The 21,898-nt window shown below is 54.6% G+C and overlaps 1 protein-coding gene across 8 annotated transcripts in view; it reads right to left on the bottom strand.

Annotated features, from left to right (window-relative positions):
- The window catches only part of PRDM11 (PR/SET domain 11), a 90,429-nt gene that overhangs the window by 17,653 nt on the left and 50,878 nt on the right, over nt 1-21,898 (bottom strand). For 7 of the 8 annotated variants that reach the window (XM_058688739.1, XM_058688744.1, XM_058688747.1 and 4 more), the window contains one exon: nt 12,876-12,943. In XM_058688739.1, the coding sequence (XP_058544722.1) occupies nt 12,876-12,943 (68 nt within the window). Of the gene's footprint in view, nt 1-3,266; nt 5,522-8,546; nt 8,969-12,875; nt 12,944-21,898 lie in introns of those variants that run through there. The other variant, XM_058688746.1, reaches the window with a different exon arrangement.

Raw genomic sequence — 21,898 nt, 5'->3', positions numbered from 1 at the left:
TCTATAGAAAAGCGTTTTCAAGGGATCTTTCATGACTCGGAAAAAAGGGCCCTGATAGGATTCAACGTGAGAACAGGAGGGCTGAAAGCTATCTATTCTATAGTTCCAACCACGCTCTAAACACAAGCCTTGGTAAACTACTTGAAGGAAATATACCAATGCTTTAACAGTGATTGGCCATTACAGGTGGATCTACTTTGTAAGTTTTTCTGTAATTTCCAAGTTTTCCTTATTAAGCAATTATTACAGTTACCCCTCCCCCCCCCAAGAAAAGACACACGAACTCCACTTTCAGTACTGGTGGCGGTCGCAGTGGCCGCCTGCATTGTGAGTCTATGTTCCTGGCCCCTCAGGCAGAGCACCCTGGAGCATATCGTGCCCGTTGTCACAGATAGTCCCCTTAGCCTCCGTTCTTTCTACTCGCAAGGATAGTCCCCTGTAGCCTCCGTTCTACTCAGCCCTGGAGGAGGCCGTGACCTTATAAGGGGAACCACTAGAGTCCAGGGACCAGTCCACCTGACAACAGGCGGCAGCACAGACCCCGGGGTTGCGGGGCTAAGGCCAAGGGAGGCAGCAGTGCAAACATGAACGCCGGCTGCTTCACCCGCTCTGAGAGAAGCAGTCGTGAGCTCCACCCTGCCAGGGTCACACGGGCAGGATGCATGGCGCTTAGATCCCCAGAACCTGCTTGTGTCCAGAGACTAAATCAACGCATCTGTGTGCTTGTCGGCATCGGACACGAGCATCGGTCTCCCTGAGCCGTGAAGACAATACCGTGATATCCGCGACGCCCAGGCGTGCCGCAAACCAAGAACTTGGGGGGAAGGAGAAGAGGACCCCTGGCCCAGGGCGGTCTTTCCACATGGACACTTCTGAGTTGCAGCTCTCCAGCTGCAGGGGTCTGCTCTTCTCTGGATCTGATATTCCTTCTGAATGTGCAAAATATTTTCCAGTCCCCAGTTTAGTGAGAGCCCGGGGTTCGACATCCAAAATTAATCAGACTTGTGGCTAGCATCGAACAGAACTGGGGTAGACCCAAACTTTCCTACTCCTGGATTCAGAAGGCAAACTGCTCATCCACCTGTCTCCTCACAAGAATCACCTGAATCACAGAGCACAAGGAAAGACACGCTCTTCTCTGGTTTGGCTGTGCAAACAATCATCAAGCTCTAAAAGCTAGAATTACTTTCTCTGGCATCAATCACAGTCTCCCAAAACAGATCAAAATTTGTTCAGCACCTGGTTGTATTTGGTCGTTTCGAGATATAATATCTATGGCACCTCTCAGCGAATGGTAACAACCCACTCCCCCGAGGTGTTCAATGGAGGCAGCTAAGTCTCAACACCAATTACCTGGAATTCACTCTCCCTCTTTTAAGTATTTTGCAGTGACACCCAGGGGTTTAATCCACTCCCAGAATCCCGTTCCCGTACAACAATCCCTTCATGAAGAACCACGCCTGTCCCATCTCATGGCTGCAGACAAGCAAGAGCCCTCCCTGGAAGACAAAGCTTCTAGGGAGCGAAGGTCCCTGTATCTGTTGAGTCTCCAGGTCACTACCTCGTTGGAGAGAAGGCACAGAGTATGTCGGAAGGAGGGTGGAAAATGGCTAGCACAGGGCACTCTACGAATGCAAGAGCTCATCTGATAGCTTTTCAAATCAGACCCACAGAGGTGACAACCTTTGAAGCAATCGAGGGGGTGGGTGGGAGCGGAAGCTGCTCTCTGGACTGAAGTTTTCATGATGATAATGGATTATTTTTATTCTGAGCTCCTTGCTGGCTTTGGGAATTGGATAGACAGGCACTAAGAAACCACTTCTTAGACCTCACCCACTGTGCCTTATCAAATGCACCAGATTTTCTAGCTGGGACAGGAAATGACTATGGGTTTCAACGGAAGAGAGAAAATAACCCACGGGGCATCCATTTTGTTGGAGTGGGGGCAGACAAAGGCCAGGCTCAGACATTCCTGCTCAGGGGGTAGGTCTCTGACGGAGAGGAAGATGTGCCACTCACGGAGGCAGGAATGGGAAAGACTGACCGAGAAGAGGCAGGGCTCTGTTTTCTCCCGTGCATTTAGGTCTCTGAGCTGGGCGGGTCTTTGGGTCATGCACCCACCCACCAGATGGTCACCCAAACGCTGACAGAACGTCACGCAGCCAGCCTTGAGTGCGGCTGGAGGCCTCGGACTCTTAGGCGGGACTTCCCCATCTCAAGCTGAAATTGGCTGCCCGTTGCCTTCCGTCCACTGGCCTCAGTTTCCCCTTCCTGTTTTGATGTGCTAGACCCATAGTCCCCCACTGAAGCCTAGAAAAAGACTCTAATGAAATTCCATCAGGAGTTCATAGGCTCTTCGTCTCTCTGTCCCCTTTGCTTCCAACTTGATCTCTTCCCTCCCCCGGACCAGAAGGAAAGGCCAGTCAGCACCTACACCTTGCTGGAGAAGATCCTGGGCCTGGTTTCACAGGATCTTTGCCTCTTGTGGAAATCGAGTAATTTTGATTTCCATGGTCATCCTTTTCGGCCGAGAGCAGAAGAGGAGGACCTGGATTCCAAGAGGTCAAAGGCAGGCTGGAACTTTCCAGAGAGGGGACAGATCCCTGGTCAGGACGTGGGGTTTCCTGCTTGGGAGAAGCTCTCTGTGTGACTGGCGTAAGCCAGGGCAACTCACAGGTTAGGAGGCCTTTGTCTTCTAAGGAGACTCCCAAAAGGACCCAGAGGAGCCACTCTGGTTACTTTGAAAGCCTCAGATCTCTGTGGGCAGGGTCTTGCCTGTGACAGACGGATACTAGGATCTGTGGGGAGGTGTCCAAAAAAAAAAAAGGTCACGCCTCAGAGTGGTCCCTGAAGTACACTGGCGAATGGATAGCCCCTGACCATCTGGAGCCTCCTGCCGGAAATAGTGATTCCCACCCCCCCCCCAGGACCCCTAACTTCTTCTAGGGAACAAAAGGTAAAAATTCACTTAGCAACATCTCACTCTCACTGTGCAAAGACTTTAATAAAATACAGCTCAGTGGTTTCAGACGTGGCTGTTCATCTCGCTCAGATCACGGGTTCCTTTCTTTTCCTTACAGGGCTAGCCTGGTGCCGAGTACGGGGCATCTGAGTGCTTCCGGAATCCCGGAAGTGGCAGGGGCACTCGAGCCCCTGTGGCCAGCATGCTTTCCCTCCATCATCTAACCCCTGCTCTGGGGGCCTTGAGGTTTTCACAGGAAGCAAAGAAAGAGAATATACACCAAAGAAAGATCCTGGAGACTGGGTGTGTTCCAAGTGTGAGATCAATTTCTTTTTATTGCCGTCTTAACAAAAATACTTGGGAAGGCAATCTTTGATTCCAGCATTGGGAGGGCAGGGGAATGCCAGGCAATAATCAAGCCACTGGGCTGTCGGACTGGGGACTGTTCAGTTTGGGGGTGGCAGGAACCCCCAGAGGACCACAGAGTGGGGCGATGGAGGCTGAGGACACGGGGACCTAGCGGTTTGCCCTCCGAGCTCTCTCCCTGGGACCAAGCTTGGTCTGGGTTCAGAAGCAGCACTCCAGGAGCAGCCACAGCAGGCACTGGGTACGGCAGTCCTCCCAGCCCCCACTAGGGCTCTAGGGGGCAGGCGTGGGGGAGATAGATGGAGGGCCGGCCGGGGGAGGGGAGCTTCTGCTAGGGTCAGCCTCAGGCCAGGGAGCAAAGAGGACACAGAGCCGAGCTACAACCTGGGTCAGAGCTAAGCTTGCGACTGCCTCCCCCACCTCCCTCCGGGACTCGAGGAACCCGGCTCTCCCCCCACACTCCGAAATGAAATATGAAGCTAGAGATGTGTGTAGCTAATGCATTTGCAGCCCAAGCAAGCGGAGGCGAGGCATGCTGGAACTTGGGTGGCACGGGAGCCTTGCTGGGTTCTTATAGACGCCAGAAGAGGAGTCACCTTGTGGGTGCTGAGGCTTGGGCCCTGCCTCTCCCCAGGCCCCCCCCCCCCCCGCCCCCCCCAGCTGTTAGCCTTAGTGCCAGAGCCGGGTGGGTGGATTCACCGCCGGGAGGCTGCCGTTGCCTCCCACCGGCACCCAGGAGAGCCGAGGCGTGGGCGGGCGAGGCGCGGTACCCCTCCCGACTCCCGATCTGGCCTCTGACAGGGGAGCTGGACAAATCCGCAGACCTGGCTTCCAGTCCTGGCGCCCCCACCCCCACCCCGCCCCGCCAACTAACTGTCGTGTCACTGATCATCTAGGAAATGCAGGTGATGGCAGTAATAACGTGACAACGATACCCGGCTTGGCTGCCTCTCCGGCTGTCCTGAGAACCCACTGAGACCACACGCCTGCAAATGCAGGGAAAGCATAAGGTGCTCTCTCTAAGAACTCCGGGGAGTCTTCGCCTTCCTCCGACGCCATCCCCTTCCACAAAAGGCAAGCACAGCAGCTGAGCACACGCACCGCAAGGGCAAGCGGAAGGCCAAGGCAGGGGCACCACCCGCCGCACTCAGAGCCCTGGGGAAGGGGAGGACGCACCCCTCCCGGAAGGGCTGAGCTCCCCCTGCCCATCCTCAAGCTTCGCCCCCTTCGGAAGCAGCGGAATCAGGGCGTGGGAGGCAGCCGTGGCAGCCCTGCGGTCGGCAAGCAGGAGTCCATTCAGGCGCTCCCCCCTCTTGCTCCCCTCTTCCCCGCAAGGCTCGCCGCCGTGGGTGCGGACCAAGAGGAGGCTGACGCCCCAGGGCAAGCAAGCATCGGGCAGGTCGCTTTCCCTGCATCTTCAGCATCTGCCGAAGACGAGGGAGCGGGGCTCAGTACACACTCTGTTGGAGCCCAGGGCAGCTGGCCTGCACTCCGGGAGGAGGTGGCCGCCTCCCCAGCATCCTACAAGGGTCATTGGTCCCGGACACGGGAGACTGGCACCCGTCGCAAGGCCAGGCACCCGTCCCCCCACCCCCGTCTCTCTTCCTCCTACTGGAGACTGGCCGGGTCAGAAGGTGTGCTTTCTCTTCCGAGACCTGGTAGTCCGTGCGGGGGCTGGCGCCGGGGGAGCCTGCGGGGGCTCTGCCGGGGGGGCCTCGACCTGAGGGGTAGAGCCCGCGGGGGCTACCCCGTCTGGCCCCCGCTGAGATGCCTGGACCCCGTCTCGGATCTCCGTTAGCGTCTGGCACACCTGACCGACGCGGCCGGTCAGCTCCGCCACGGTCTGGCCGATGGAACGCATGCTGTTCGCCATGTCCCGGTGCACGGTCACCAGCTCCTGGCAGAACTGCTGGAGGACCTCGGTCTGCCGGACGTAGGCATGGAGGAGCTGCCAGTCAAGGCCCGTGCCGGGCGGGCTGGGGTGCGGCCGAGGGGTCCTGCAGGCAGCCTGGGCCTGCGGTGAGGGCCGGGATAGGGCCTCTGGCTTGGGGCCCACCATCTCGGACTGGTCTGAGGAGGACGATGAGCGGAGCAGGGTAGGCCTGGCCAGGTGGGCCTCTTCCTCTGGTGACCGCTGCCGGGGCACCCGCAGAGGCTGCCTCGAGGGCCCCGGGGCCTCCTCATCTTCATCATCTTGCGGGATAGAAACAAAGAAGGGCAAATGATTACAACAGAGAGAAAGGGGGCAGCTCTGGGCTTTGGCCCACCATCCCCCCCCCTCCAAGTCGCTCTATAATCCCCCTCCCCGGCCGCCCCCGAGTCTAATTCAGCACCTGCCTGCTCCCCTGCACCGGCCCACAAACACCTGCTCCCCAAATCCCTGAAGGTGTGCGGGCCCGGCACCCCGGGGGACAAGGGTGAGCGTTGCCCAGGCCCCCTTCCTTTCACGGGAACAGCAACACGCTTGCGGGAGGGCCCAGGTCGGGGGACTTGGAGACACCAGTCCCAGTGACAGCAAGTCAACCGGCTCGCTCACTTCGTCCTTCTGTGACTCAGTTTCTGCAGAGCAAAGATCACAACCGCTCTGTCTTGATCTACCCAGCCGCTTGCCCGCCTAACAGGGTTGTCAAGAAAATGAAACAAGAGAACGGACACGAAGGAGCTTGGCAAAGCCGGAAGAGTGACACCCGCCAAAAGGCACTCGGAGTTCTGTCTGACTCGCTTGGGCCACCTCGTGGCCTTGCTAGAATCTGCAGTTTTAAGTCACGGGGGGTGGGGGGTGGGGGGGGGTTGGGGGGGTGAGGGACAGGCCCCGGGGCAGTCTGGAGTCGGGAGGCAAGGGGTAGGAAAGGAGTGACGCGGCTGGAGGGCACAGAGCAGGAGAGCCACCTCTGCAGCCGGTCCTGATGTTCCCCCGAGACCCCCAAGGCGGGCCGCCCAGGGAAGAAGCATCGCTCTCACCCAGGAGCGTCTGAAGGCCTGCAAGGCACCACCACACAGACGGCCAGTCACAGGGAGGGGCCGGGCCCCTGCAACACCCAGACCTTGGCTCTCTTGTGAGCAAGGTTATGAGCTGATTCCCACGGCAGGAATAAAAAGTATGCAGGTTCCCTGCCTGCACCAGAGGGGCTAAATTCAGAACCACCCCCCAGGGGAGGTGACCGAGAAGACTGACTCATCTTGTCCCCAGCCGCACACATGCATGCCTCCCCAGGGTCCCAGGGCCTCCCTTTGGGCTGGCACGAGAAGAGCCCAGTGATTCATAACCGCGCTTGGTGGGATAGCTGCCAGCCCCCCAGGGATCCCAGGACACCCGTTCTGGCGTGGCAGGGCTGGAAGGAGTGAGCGGGGCCGAGGCGATGGTGCTTCCCCCCCACCCCCCTTTCAGGGCCTCCTTCCACAGAGCCCCTGGCCTCGTGCTGTAACAGCTGGTCGACCGGCCGGGAAAGGGGGGCCTGGCCAAGTCTGCGGTGGAGGGGTCCCGGGCCCCCTGCCCAGCCCAGGTCACATTTGGTAACCTCATTACCTTCTTGAGGAGATGGAAGAGAGAGCAGGGCAGGATTTAGGGAACGGACGGCCCCGGCTGCCAGGCACCCGTCTTTTTCTCCTAACTGGGTGGAATCACCCTGAAGCTTAGCAAAATGCCAATTCGTAGGGAGCTGGCAGACCTGGGCCCGAGTCCTGGTTCTGAATCTAGCTGGGGGGCCACCTCTGTTTCTGGAACTTATCTGCCTCGTCTACATAGCAAGGGAGTCTGAGTAGACGGCCTCCGTTCCTTTCCCAGTCCTGAAGAACGGACTCTGAGGGGCCACCTGTCAGGAGCCCCAGCCAAACAGGAAATTAGTGCGATCCCCATCCCAACAGCAGAGGGCCGTGGGAGGGAAGACGGGGTCCTTGTGAACCACCTTCCCCGGGCTGGCCAGCCGCTGACTTGCAGTCCTCCTGCCCTGCTCCGTCTATCGTAGGCCAGACTCCCGTTGGGACCGTGGGCCGAAGGTGGGGGGATGTGTGGGGAGAAGGGGGTGCAGTCCCACCACAGAAGGGTCTCGACCGCTCCCCATTCAGGGGAGTCCCAGATGGAACCACAGCCCCAACTACAGCCTGCTGGGCCAGGAGATTCCACAGTCAGGCCCCTGCATCCAAGTCCATCCTGGGTCACGGGAAGCAGAGGTGAATAAAGCAGAAGAGGGGTGGAGAAGGGCAAGGGGGCAGTAAGGACAGGGAGGGAACCTGGTGAGATGGAGAGATCTGAGAGAGAGCCTTAGAGGGGGGGAGAAAGAGGCAGAGGGCAGAGAGGAGTGGGCGCAGAAGCACAGAAAAGAACACAGAAATGAAGAGGTTAGGAAGAGAGAGAGCAGGAACTCATCTTCCCCCCCACCCCCTCCGTGGCCTGGGCCCTGAAGACTTGGCTGGCTTCCTCCCGCACCCCCTCCCCCACGCCTGCTACACTGGGCTTCCCTGGTTCCTCTCTGTCCTGGAACGTGCCAAGCGCCTTCCTGATGCGGGGGCCTCGTACATGCAGTTCTCAGCCTGGAGGCTCCCTGCTCCCCTCCCGGCGCCCCATGCCGAGGCCTGGTTAACTCTTACTCACCCTTCCCAAGTCAGTGCAACTGTCACTCCTGGGAGGCCCTCCCCGGCCCCCGAGGACAGCCAGCTCCCCGGCCCCCTTGCTCTCAGGCAAGGCTAGTACATAACTGGCACGGCCAAATGCAACACTTGAATACAGGGCACCTTGTTCAAAACCCAGTGTGAATTTCAGGAGGCCAACAGCAGAGCACGAACCCCCCGCACGGTGCCCTTGCACGTGCAGGGCCCCAGGGACACTGTGCAGGTGGCCCGGGTCGTCAGCCCCGCTCTCAGGACTTCCGGCGTTCGCCCTTCATCCCTTCATTACAACTGTCCTTGTACAATGACTTAAAGCTTGTTTATTCCCACGAGTCTAGGGACAACCCCAGAGCGGGGCCCGTGTAGGATTTATATACAACGCTGTCTTCCCAGCTCCTAGCACAGCTCCTGGCACAGAGTTCAGGAAATATTCTAGAATGAATGAACGGAAAGGGGTGGAGAAGACAGAGCGGGGGAAGGAGGGAAGGGTGCATGGGAAGACTGGACAAGACGGAGAGGGACAGAGACAGGAGAAGACCAGGGAAGGGGGGGACGGCAGGGGAGGAGGAGGCTGGGCAGCGGGAGCCCGGGGAGGGAGGCAGGTGGTACTCACAGCTGGTCGAGGGGCTGTCGGTGCCGTCCAGTTCCGCCCTGGGGAAGCTGTGCCCAGAACGGGCCGTGAGCAGCGCTGACTCGATGGCCCTCTCGTGGGCAGTGAGCACGATGGCGGGGGCCCGGCCCCCGGCCCCGGGGCCCGACAGAGACTGCTGCATGAAGGCCAGCTTGTCCTTGGTCCTCCGTTTCATGTCATCCCATCTGTGCTTAATGTCCTTGACGGAGCGGGGCACCTGGCTGACGGAGGTGATTTTCCGAGCTATGCCTTCCCAAATCTTGTCCCTGTCGGCATGGGACAGCCGCATGGTCTCCCTCCCAAAGAGAACCGCTTCGTGGTGGGTCACCTCCGTGACCAGAATGTCCAGCTCCTCCTTGGAGAACTTGGGCTTCCTCTTGCGCTCAGCCAGGGGCGCCACATTCCTTGGGTTGAATATCCCACAAAGCACAATTGGGTAAATGACCGTCAGCGCGGGCGGTCCTCCTCCTTCCTAATTGCCGGCCCCCAGCTGGGGAGCCAGGAGGCACCCGGGCACCCTGGCCTGCTCACCACCACCACACCCTCCTCCTAGCGAGAGGCCCCTTCCACTACTCCTCAGAGGGCAGGCGGGCAGCAGAGGTGCGGCGGAGTGGGTGGAAACGCGGCCCGCGCCGGACAGCCCGGTGTCGGGCCCTGCCGTGGTCCTGGGTGGCCCTGGCTGGCCCCGGCAGCCGGGGCGCTTGGCTCAGCCCCTCCCGGCCTCTCTCCCCAGCCGGGTCAGGAGGGACAACCACCCCACCTTCGGGGCTGTCACCAGAGAGGGGAAAGCAGAATGACGATGAGCATTAAAGCCCCGAAGGGGGAGAAAGGGTTCTTACTGGGGTTCGGACCGGGCCACGGTCGCTACAGATGGCTCACAGGAAGACTACTGAAACAGGGGGATGTTTCAATCTCCTCGCCGGCGATGCCAGCGATTAGGGTGTGGTCACAGAAAGCGTTTTCTGCCCTGCGGCTCTCTTTGTCTCCTTCCCCGGCCTCCAAGTCCTCCCCAGGCCCCGTCCCCGCCTTCCGCCGGATGTGTGCGTAGGCTCCCCTCCAGCTGGGGTCAGCTCGTTTCGGGGTGGGCTGCGGTGACCTTTGGGCGGCTCGTGGGTAGGACGCGAGCGGTCCATGAGCGGCCACCGGGAGACAAGTTCCCCTTTGATGGAGACCAGGAGTGACCTTGGCTTCCACGTGCACAGAGGAGCCAGGGGCTGCTTGAGCAAGAGCAACCCAAGAGAGGAACCCAACACATGGAGGGGAACCTGGAGCCCCATTCACTCCTCCAGCTGCCCCCAAAACCACAGCAGGAGGCTAGGGGCACAGAGATCCTTCAGCCTTTACCTCTCCGCGTCACCTACCCAGAACGCCATAGCTCAGGCGAAAGGAAGGTCGGGGCTTTGTGACCCGGCCAAGACAGGGACCGTGGTCCGCGCCTTGCACTCAGACAGACCTGGAACTAGGGGCTGAGCCTCTGGTGCCCACCCCCTTCCCCGTCTAGACAATGAGGCTCGTGATTCTAGCGCCACCTCCCAGGGCAGCCAGGAGGAAGTCATGGGGGTTTTCAGTCTCACCACTATTGGCAGTTGGGGCTAGAAAATTCTATGTGGGTGGGTGGGACGACATCCTGGGTAATTAGGATGTTTATCAGCCTCCCTGGTTTGATGTGACAACCGCCAAAGTGCCCCCAAGCAAAACAGCCCCCGGTTTCAGACCACCAATGACACGGATGTAGAGCACCTGGCATAGGGAGGCCACCAAGTCAACCCTCATTACGTAGACGCCCGTTCTCTTCCCAGCCCACCACTTAAGTGTTTCAAAACACTAACCAACTCCATTCAATCATCCACGAGCCCCCAGGTTGTAACAGTACAAGTGAAGGCGTCTGCAACGCGGAATGAGCTATACAGAAGGAAGCTATACCCTAAGGGGGAAGGCAGGTTCCCAGGATGAACCGGCTTTCCCCTCCAACCACCACCAGAGGGACATCTCCACGGCAACAAACCAGGTACCCAACCTCAACCTACACCTTGAGTCTTAGATGAGATGGGCGGCGGGGCGGGGGTGGGGGGGGTGGTGTACCACCTGTGGCTACCCTGGCACCATCTTGCATTGGAACAGGGCCGGCAGCTGGGACAGAATGGGAACCGGGCAGACCCCATGCCGGCAAGGGAGCAGTAGCTGAACCCACCCCACACGGAGTCCAGGAGGCCATGCTTTGGCTGGGCCCTGTGCGCGAGCAGAAAGAACACCGGCCCAGAAGTCCAGGGGCGGATTCAAGTCCTGGTTCTGCCAGCGTCCTCGTGGTCTTGAGTAAGATCTCGCCCTGCCCCGGGCCCCAGTTTACCACTGTAGCATGAAGATCAGTACAGGGGGGTTCTCCACCCTAGCGGCACATCAGAATCCCCATGGAGAGCTTTAAAAAAGACCAATACCTGTGGGCTCCTCCCCAGCCCAATTAAGTCAGAATCTCAGGGGCATCAGATGATCACTCAGTTAGTTCAGATGGTGTCTTTCTTTGGGGCTTGTGGGAAAGCCTTGCCCCCAGGCTGAAAGATCAGAGTGGGGGGGGGTGGGGAGCGTGGAACAGAACCAGCTCGTCGGCAAAGCTTCTAGAGTCTCGAAAGCAGCAGTGGTGCAGAAAGGCCTGACACTAGACTGCGCCCAGACACCCTCTCCTTTGCTTGTCTAGAGCCAGAGGCAGCAATAGGGAATAGGAGCCCAGGCCAGGGGTCTGGTCCCCACTTCCGTGTCTCTGGTCACAGTGCCCTCAAGTGAAAACGTGGCCCCTTTGAAGGCCCATCTCCAAGGCCCCCTCCTCTTTGATCTGGGCCCTCGCACCATATTGTCTGTGCCTTCTTCATTCAACAACTTAATTAGGAAAAACCAATCTCCACGGTGGAAGGTGTGAGTCCTGGGAGGACTGGGAGGGCAAATCCATCGAGGGCGCCCAGTTACGGGGTCTGCTATGCAAGTGCCGAGCTGACCGGTGCCAGTGGTCGGGGAGAAGGAGTTAGGAGGGTGTCCAGGGCCTTCTTGGAGCCACTTTCAGGGCAGTGGCTGACCCGATTACGTGAAAGGGGGCTGGAGGGAGGGAGCGTGCATCCCTATACTGTGACACAGGGGTCACCTGTCCCCGGGGCACCTCTGCTTCTGCACCTGTTAAGTGGCAATGAGAACAGCTCCTCTGACAATAAGAGAACAAATCCTACTGTGCTCCGAAGAGGGTAAACCGCAGCCCCTCTCGCCATCCTCCCTGCATCTGCCATCGATGGCTCCTGGGTGGGGAGCACAGGTGGGCGAGGCGGTAGGCTCCAGGGAAGGGGACAGCAGACCTCACCATAGACTCCCCATTGCAAACCATCTTCTCTCCCTGTTTGCTTCGAAGGTGTCAGAGTTTAAATATGGCAAACTCCCTCTTAGGAGGTCTCTGACTGCCCTCCCTCCAAACACAACCTCTCCTGCACCCCCCAGCCGCCACGGGTCACACAACTGCACAAACGCCGACAGAGGCCCGATCCACGGTGTCCCCACGTGTGGCCATCCGAGACCTCCCTTCCCTCCCAACCCAGATCCTGTCACCATTCCTGGGCAAGGCACCAACACCAGTCTGACCCCTCACATGGCCCGCAGACCCCTCTGGGCCGGGCCGCGGCACACCGCACAGGCCAACGGCACGGAACCAAAAGGAGAGCCGTGAGCTGGGTCCTCGGTTCCAGAGGCTCAGTGCAGCCACCCCTGGGTGACCCTGGGCCAGTCTCCTGCTCTCTCTGGCCATTAAGGATCCTTCTGGCACAAACTTCTGTCCCCAACACCAGACCGCTGTAAAACCACTCTTGAAAGTACTCACGCCTGGGCAGCAAGGGCCATCCAAAACTGAGCTAGAGACTGTGCTGGGAGCCTCCTTTTCCACGGAGGCCATTTAAACTGGCAGCTGTAGTGGGATGAGCCCTGCACCCCTACATCAGGAGTCTGCCCTCTGAGAGGGATCCTGGGTGGAGGGGGGCCCCTCCTTGGTGGGAATGCTGCCCGGAGCTGGGGGCCCTGGGTACTCCAGACACAGGGACAAATGTGAAGCCTCTAGGGGCCCTTATAACCCACCGGCCTCTTCCAGAGCCCCCTGATGGAAGGCCGGGGGAAGCAAGAGGGTCCCCCAGAACTAGACACATCCCAAACCCTGCAAACGGCAGTCCCAGGGCCTTTGGGGGCCTCCACCGCTGGGGACCGCAGAGGCCCAGCACACTCCTTTGGCTTCCTCTCCAAAGTTTGGGCAAGGCTCCCGGGAAATCAGCAGCAGAGAGCAGGACTCACCTCATCCAGTTGGCTTTAGTCTCGTCTGACCCATCTATGGACTTGTAGTGGTTATTCTTGTCCACAATCTGGAAGACAGAGAGAGAGTCTAGAAGGGGCCACCCTGCAGAGGCTCTCGTGTCCCTGGCCTCCTCCCCACGCCAGGGTCAGGGGCCTGGCCCGTCTGCTACCTCCCCTCCCCTCCTCTTGCCCTCCTGCTACAATGCCCCCACTGCCGTAGGATGAAACCCTAGGTAGGGCCAGGAATCCCATCTTCCTCTCCTGTGCTGGTAACAGACCCGACAACAGGGCCAATGAGCAGCATTTCCAGTAGCCACGCACGGCCACCATGAAAGTTGGATCCAGCCCCCCTTCTCTCTTCTAGCTTCTGTGAGGCACAGAGGCCAGCACCGGGTGATTGAGCACCTGTGATGTGAGAGGGCTCCTCCTCTGGCCAGCCTCTAAATCCTCAACAGCCTCAGGGTTGGGCCGGGCTCTTTTCTCCTGGAAAATGTCCTATTTCCTCATCACGTTTGAATCAGAGTTCAGCTGGGTATGGAATTCTAAGCAGGTTGTTTTATTTTCTTTCAGCACCTGGAAGATCGCCCAAAAGGCTGCCCCTAGGCTGTTCAGCAACGTATTGTTGTTCCTTTGTGGATAGGCCATCTCTGGTAAAATGTGAGACTTGCCCTTCATTTTTGATTTTCTGCAGTTTCCCTCTGTGGTTTTGAAGTGGAGATTTATTTTCTTAGAATTCTCATTACTTGAGGAGCTAATTACTTGATGAAAACCTACTTCTTCAATTCTCGAAAATTTTGAAAAACTCTTATGTTCACGAATACAGCTTCTGAGTCACTGTCTCCAGTTTCTTCGTGTAGGATTTCTAGGAAACATATTTAGGAGTATCCCTCATGTCTTTTAACTATCTTTCTCTGTTTTTCTCTCTCTCTCTTTTTGGCAGTGCTCTGGGACTATTCCTCAGAACTCTCTTCCAATTCACTAATTCTCTCTTTGACTGTGTCTAGTTGAGAATTTATCCACATATTAAGCTTCTTCCTTTCTAAATGAGAACTTTTAATGCAATGAGTATTTTTCATTCCCAGCATCTTCATAGCCACCTTTTGTTCATTCCACCTCTGTTTCATAATGTCACATTCCTTTTCTCCTTTCCTAACAGTTTTATTGAAGTATAATTGACATATAATGTACCCATTTGATACATTTTGACAAATGTATACACCCACTGCCACAATCAAGAAAACAAACATATCCATCACCCCTAAGTGTCTCTGTGCTCCACTCCAGAACCTCCCCTCCTGCCCCCTTCCATACCTCCCATCCCCAGTCCACAGGCAACCAGCAAGCTCCTTCTTGTCGCTAAAAATTACTCTGTGTTCTCTAGGATTTTACACAAATGAAATCAAATAGAAGCCATGTCTAGCTTCTTTCGCTCAGCACAATTCTGAGATTTGTCCATATTGATGCGCGCATCCGAGTTCATGCCTTTGTACTGGTAAGTAGTATTTCATTGTTTGGATGTGCCACAATTTGCCTTTGTATCTACTTACTGATGGACATTTGGGTTGTGTCTAGTTTTCAGCTATTACAAATAAGTCTGCTATGAGAATCCAGTTACAAATCTCTCTGTAGACACGCACATTTCTTGTGGGCAAATACCTAGCAGTGGAATGGCTGGGTCACGTGGAAAGTATACGTTTAACTTTTAAGAAATTGCGGACCTGTTTTCCAAAGTGGCTGCAACATTTTATATTTCCATACACCAGCCTATGGACCCACCAGCTGGTCCAATGCTTGCCAATACCTGGCATGAACAGTCTTTTTTTTCTCAGCCATTCTAATAGGTATGAAGCAGTATCTCCTTGTGGTTTTAATTTTATTTCTCTGATGACTAATGAGGTTGAACATCTTTTGTGCACTTACTTGTCAGCTGCATATCTTCTCCGGTGAAGGGTCTATTTGAATCTTTGCCCATTTTTGAAATTGGTTGTTTTTTCCTTATTATTGAGTTTTGAGGGTTTTTTGAAAATATACTTGGGATCAAGTCCATCATCAGACATACGACCTACAAATGTTTTCTCCTAATCGAAAGCTTGTTTATTCATCCTCTTAATGATATCTTTCGAAGAGCAGAGGTTTGAAATTCAAACACACAAACAAAAATCCACTGTTTTGTTCTTTTTAGTGGGTGTTATCCTTCATTTCCTCAAGGATCCGAAGGCTGAGACTGCTCGTTATCCCTCATTATCTGTTGCCTCCTTCGTCCGCAGTAACAGAACCCCTGGATTCTAACTGGGCACTTGGCTGCGTGTAATAACAGAATACGTTTCTTGGCTTCTCCATTAATTAAGTTCTGGCCAATAGGATGTAGTTGGAAGTGTCATGTGTCCGCTTCTTGAAAACTTCTTCAAAAAACAGCTGATACGTGCCTTTCCACCATCCTACTGCCTGGAATGCAGACGTAATGGCTGGAGTTCTAGCTACCAACTCACCAGACTATGAGGATAATCCAAACACTGAGATAGTGATGAGCTGGGATCAAGCTTGGTTCCCTGGGGACTTACTGAGGCAGAGCCACCGCATCGGCCCTAAAATGTATTCAATGTATTCATAGTAGAAAAATGTAACTCCTATTTTGCTTGAGCTGCTGTTATTTTGAATCTCAGTTACTCAGAGTCAAGCCTATTCCTGATACAAATCCTAAATGGTTATTTTATTTTTTCTTTCTTTCTTTTTTAATCTTTTTTAATGTTTATTTATTTATTTATTTATTTATTTATTTAAATTTTTTTTCAACGTTTTTTATTTATTTTTGGGGCAGAGAGAGACAGAGCATGAACGGGGGAGGGGCAGAGAGAGAGGGAGACACAGAATCAGAAACAGGCTCCAGGCTCCGAGCCGTCAGCCCAGAGCCTGACGCGGGGCTTGAACTCACGGACTGCGAGATCGTGACCTGGCTGAAGTCGGACGCTTAACCGACTGCGCCACCCAGGTGCCCCAATGTTTATTTATTTTTGAGAGATTGAGAGAGAGAGAGCGTGAGTGGGAGAGGGGCAGAGAGCGAGGGAGACACAGAATCTGACGCTGGATCCGGGCTCTGAGCTGTCAGTACAGAGCCCGATGTGGGGTTCAAACTCACGAACCGTGAGATCATGACCTGAGCTGAAGTTGGATGCTCCACCGACTGAGCCACCCAGGCGTCCCTGAACGGTTATTTCAAATTCATTTTCAGAATACTCCATAATTTTTATTTTAGTGTGAATTCATTTGTTATTCAGAGGCGGTCTTTTTAACATTGCTTCATTCATTTTGGAGCTTTAGTCTTGGGGAGGGGTTCATCTTTTTTTTGTTTTTCTTAGACTCTCATTGTAGTGTTTGGGGAAAAAAGGGCCGGGCTGGTCAAAGTGTGAATTCTCGGCGCATCTGACTAGAAGTCCCCCGGCCCCTTCCGCACACACCTTCTTCACCTACACTCTCACTCTGGATACTCACATCTATCTCTAGACTCTCATTTGATCACTACACACAATTTTTATCTCAAGACCCAGGTGTGAATACCTGACTTCCCATGTGACTTCCCTTCCTTGGATGTCTCTTATCTCCTAGGCACCTCAAATTTACCTCCCCCAAGGTACCCTCCCCCCAGGCCCCACCCCCAAACCCGTTCCTCCCCTTTTTTCCTCATCACAGCAACTAAATCCTGGTTCACAAGCATAATTCGTTCCAGCAACATGCTCATAAGCCAAAGCACTCGTACATCAAAGCGAATTTCAGGAACACTGGCTCAGTTGTGATCATGGGACGTTCCGTGTCACATACGACTCATATCGCCAGACATCATCTGTTTATCAAGTTAAAACGAAATTAGGAACATTTGCCGATCTTAAGGAACACTCGCAGAACAAGTTACTTGCCATCCGAGGTTTTGCTGTGTTTGAAACCACCATCCACGCGGGTTTCAAAAAGAAAGCGATACCCACCAAAAAGCAGTGAATGGTACACTGTATGGTGTGTGAATTAGACCTTGAAAGGGTGTTTAAAAATAAAAAAAGGACAAAGAAAGTCACTTTTCACCTCTTGCTCTCTCAATGCCCCCCCATCCAATCCCTCAGCAAATCCTGGCAGCAGATGTCAAGACCGCCCCTCCGACTCCATGGCGTCCCATGGCCGTGCTGGTGGGAGACATGAGCTCTCTTCCAGACAGCTACAGGAGATCCTAACTAACCTCCCCGAAGCCGTCCTTGACTCGACTCTCCACCACTTCTCCTCAGAGCAGCCACTGCGATCCCTGTGGATGTAAATCCCATCACGTCACTCAGCGGGTATCACACGTTAACCCTTACATTAAGATGTGCACTCGTGGCCACGGTCTTCGAGACCCATATAACCTGGTCCCCGCCTACCTCCCCAGCACGGGCCTCCCTCTTCCCTTCATGAGCTATGGCCACAGTGAGCCTTGACACTGGTAGGGTTCACCGCCTACTCTTAAAAAATTACTACTTATGAAATTGTTCAAGCATTCAGAAATTATAATGAGGAACGCAGCTGAAAACCGCGTGCCCGTCGGCTGGAGACAACATAACTGACCCCCCAGCTGCATCTGTCCCCACTTGGTTCACTTCAAGAAAGCACCCGATGTAGCCGAAGACCGTCTCTGCCTCCAACTCATGCACCCTCCAAGGTTAACCGCCGTCCCGAAGCGTGTAGGGAGCCTTGCCATTTTCACTACACAAGGAGTTTTCTAGAAACAACGCACCGAGCCGTTTTGCATGTTTGTGAAGTTTACAGATATGGCACCCAAGGAACATACTCTTTTGTACCTTTTTCCCACTGATTTTTGCACGACTGGCCCCTTCTTATCCTTTGGGTCTCAGTTTCTGTCACCTCCTCAGAAGCAGCTTTTCCTGACCTGAACCTAAGGTAGGTTCTCCCCTGCCACTTCCTGACCCTCCACAGGCCTGTCCCTCACAGCACTAATTCTATGACCTCACCTGTCACCTCCTTTTAAAGACCTGATTGCAGGGTGCGGTTTTGTTATCGATGGCGTTTATTTGTCAGCATGGCTATGAACTCTGTCCCTCGCTAGACCACAAGCTAATGAAGACAAAGCCCATGGCTATCTCGTTCCTAATGGTGGCCTGGCCCCAATGCTAACATAGCACATGGCACGTAGCAGAATATTCATTGAATGAATGAATGATTGGATGAAGAGCCTTTAAAAAAAAAAAAAAATTTATGTTTATTTTTGAGAGAGAGAGAGAGATAGAGCACGAGCAGGGGTGGGGGCAGAGAGAGAGGGAGACACAGAATCCGAAGCAGGGTCCAGGCTCTGAGCTGTCAGCACAGAGTCCAGTGTGGGGCTCGAACCCACGAACTGTGAGATCATGACCTGGGCCGAAGTCAGACGTTTAACTGACTGAGCCACCCAGGCGCCCGTGGATGAAGGGCCTTTTAAGTAAAAAGCGAATTAAAGAAAAAAAAAGTATATAATGTCAGTATTTTAGTAAAAAGGAAATGAGTGTTGTGTCGGAGCTGGCTTGTACCGACGGGAGCTGACAGTTACACTTTCCAGAATTTCACGAACCAGTCGTGAACCACAGCCATTATTAGAAATTAAGCGATAGAAATGTACAATTCAATAAATATTATTTTGAAGGTAATAAATATTCAAGGCTTACCACTTCCTAATCATTTTTTTTTATTATTTTTTTTAACGTTTATTTATTTTTGAGACAGAGAGAGACAGAGCATGAACGGGGGAGGGGCAGAGAGAAAGAGGGAGACACAGAATCCGAAACGGGCTCCAGGCTCTGAGCTGTCAGCACAGAGCCTGACGCGGGGCTCGAATTCATGGACCGCGAGATCATGACCTGAGCCGAAGTCGGACGCTCAACCGACTGAGCCACCCAGGCGCCCCACTTCCTAATCATTTTTATGTTTCACCATAACCTGGGTTCTTGAGGGAAACGGACATCTACTGCGTCTCTTTCCACCTCCTCGTTCAGCGACTTCGTGTTGGTACCTCGAAAGCGGCCACGGTGGGAGCGTTTGCACCATGGAGATCGCACACGTCCCCCCTCCCCCCACCTGACCACAACTGCCCCCACGTTACCTAGCGCACACCACGCGCGTGTGTTTGTGTGTGCACGGAAAGTCTGGGAAATACATTTCAAGCTCTCAGCTCTGGTTACCTCTAGAGGAAACGAAAGAGGAAAGCAGGATGAGGCTTTTGCTTTATTTCTCTATGAGACTGGACCATTTTTGTGGTTTAAAATCCTCAGATAGACGAAAAGAGAAAAGGCGCAGGTCAGGCTTCCCCCTCCCTGCCCCGCCCCCCCAGAGTCTCCCCAGATGGTGCCCCGGTCCTCAGGGACGTCCCCCTGGAATTTCTTAGAACCCTGCCCGTGATCATAGTACTCATCCCCCTACGTTATCATTTTCTGACTCTCCTCTCCTTCCTGGGGGAAAAAGAAAAGCATCTCAAGGCCCTTGCAGCCAGTAACAGGGGCACCAGTGGGCCGTGAGAGCCCTGGAGCCAGAGGGATCAGCTGGAATCTCAGCTTCATCATTTACAAGTGAGTGGTCTTGGGCAGGTAACTCTACGGGCTTTGCCTCAGTTTCCACATCTGTAAAATGGGGTACAACCCAACCCTGCAGCACTGCTGTAATGACTGATGTGGGAGGAACTCAGTAAAGGGTCGCTATTAGCATTTCGGTCGTGACTGTCATCACAGTCTCTGGTCTCCGAATGAAGAGCCCAACTGTTAGTTACCATTACTTCTCGGCCGGCAGAGGTCTCCGGGTTAACGTGGAGTTGTTGTGATCTGCCTTCAATTGGGCAGAGAGGCCCCCGGAGGGAGCTTTGAGGGATGAGGGGACTGCCGGAGGCCCCCTCAGGCTGGCTTCAGATCTGGAGGTTTGCTGAGGGATGTTTCTGGCATTCTCTCTGCCACCAGTCAGGGTTTTCTCCAACCGAGCATTCATTCATTCATTCATTCATTTAACAAATATCACTGAGAGAGTAGCTACAGTGTCAGGCTCTGGGGGATAAAATGGTGATCCCGGGAGACAATGTCTTTGCTCTCACAAAACTCACAGTCCAGGGAGATACAGAAAGGAGGCCACTGTGATGCCCGGTGGTTGGCACTATGGTGGGGAAATCTGTGGAAAGAGTCGGGATCTGGGAGTCAGTTGAGGACCTTCTTGGGAAATGGTGAATCTAAGCTGAGGTCTTGGAGAAGAGGAAGGTGAGGGTGTCCCAGGCGGAAGGAGCAGGAGCGGGCAGGGTCACACAGCATTTGTGGACCGTGTCACATGTCACTGAGCAGCCCAGGCCACCCTCAGCAGAGAGCAGGCCGACACTGAGACGGCCCAGGAATGGCCAGCCAGGGCCAGATGCTCAGGACCAACCCCCGAGGAGGCTGCTCCCCCCATGTCCTCCCTCGCCTTATCCCACAAGGTCAACTCCTTGGCCCTTCTGAACCCAGCACTTCCTGGAACCACCCGGGCTCTGAACACTGTGATATGAGAAGGACCTTGGTAGCCTAGACCTGACCAGAGAAGGGTGACCAGCATGGTGAGAGGGTTCCTTAGCCTGGAAAAGAAGAAGCCAGAGAAAGAGCGATCATCAAACGTGGGAAAGACCACCACTTGGAGGGAGCAGGGCCAGGACAACTTAGAGGGGCACAAGCCTGAACGGGGCACAAGGAATATGCAGGCAGGACAGTCGTGCAACAGAACGAGCGCCCTTGTGAGGTGGTGAACCTTGTTACCAGAAGTATTTAAGAAGATGGATGACCCACCACTAGGAAGACTAAAGAAAGGACTTTCCCCAGAGTGGAAGTCTGGCCTAAACGGCTTCTAAAATTCTGCCTAGGGGCGCCTTGGTTAAGCGTCCAACTTCAGCTCAGCTCATGATCTCACGGACCGTGAGTTCGAGCCCCGCGTCGGGCTCTGTGCTGACAGCTCAGAGCCTGGAGCCTTCTTCGGATTCTGTGTCTCCCTCTCTCTCTGCCCCTCCCCCGTTCATACTCTCTGTCTCTCTGTCTCTCTCTCTCAAAAATAAATAAAATAGATAGATAGATAGATAGATAAATAAAATTACGTCTAAAACTCAGCCTGTATGATTCTATGTGGACAGATCCTCAGAAAATAATACAAAACCAGAGTTTGGGCCCCCTGGGGCAAGCATGGTCTATATGGATCAGAGTGCTATTTCTGACTACGGCAACGATTAACAAAGACATCAGCAACGCCACGCCAGGGGCTGTCATTCAGAAAGCAATTTCACTGTGCAAAGGACCCTTGCCCCACCTTTTCATGGGTTCTCACAACTCTGTGAAGTAGCGACTACGATCATCACCCCCATTTTGCAGACTGGGGAACCGAGGTTCCGTTTCACAGGCAATTTGCCTGTGGCCACAAAGGAAATGTGTGGGGAAGCCGGAGTTCGTTCAAACAAACAACAGCCCGCCTCTTACGCACTGAGATGGACCTCATGCCCTCTAATGACCTCATCAGAATCCGCCAGGAATGTCCTGGGGGCTCCCTCTGAATTTCCAGTGTTGCTGCTGGTTTGAGCAGATTTGCCCAGTGAAGATCTGCATTTTACTAGAGGGGAGCATTCTGCTTGGTGGCAGAAGGTCGGCCGCAGTCAAGGGTTCACTGCTGGGCTCCTCTGAGTGGTGCCATCACCGGCTGCTGCCCAGATTAGATTTTCAAAAACCTGATTTGCTTGCAACTTTCCAGGAACCCATGGAATCCATAAAACATTCTGATTTTCAGCCCCGCACCTCCTTAGAGCAAAGTGGTTACAAAAATGATTTATGAAGCGATTCGCAGTTGACAAGGCACTCTGCCCATCTCAGATGCTCCTCCCCGAACCCCAGGAGGCAGACAGCGTCGGCTCTCTTCTCCAGCTACTTCCCAGTCTAGCAAACTGAAATGGCAGAGTGAAAAAGAGGCCAGATTGAACCCGAACTTGACCTGAATACTTCGGCTGCAAGGAGGCCTCGGAGATTATTCAG

Source organism: Neofelis nebulosa, chromosome 10 (genome assembly GCF_028018385.1).
Source record: "Neofelis nebulosa isolate mNeoNeb1 chromosome 10, mNeoNeb1.pri, whole genome shotgun sequence".
NCBI lineage: Eukaryota > Metazoa > Chordata > Mammalia > Carnivora > Felidae > Neofelis > Neofelis nebulosa.
This window is presented reverse-complemented; position numbering and strand designations above follow the sequence as displayed.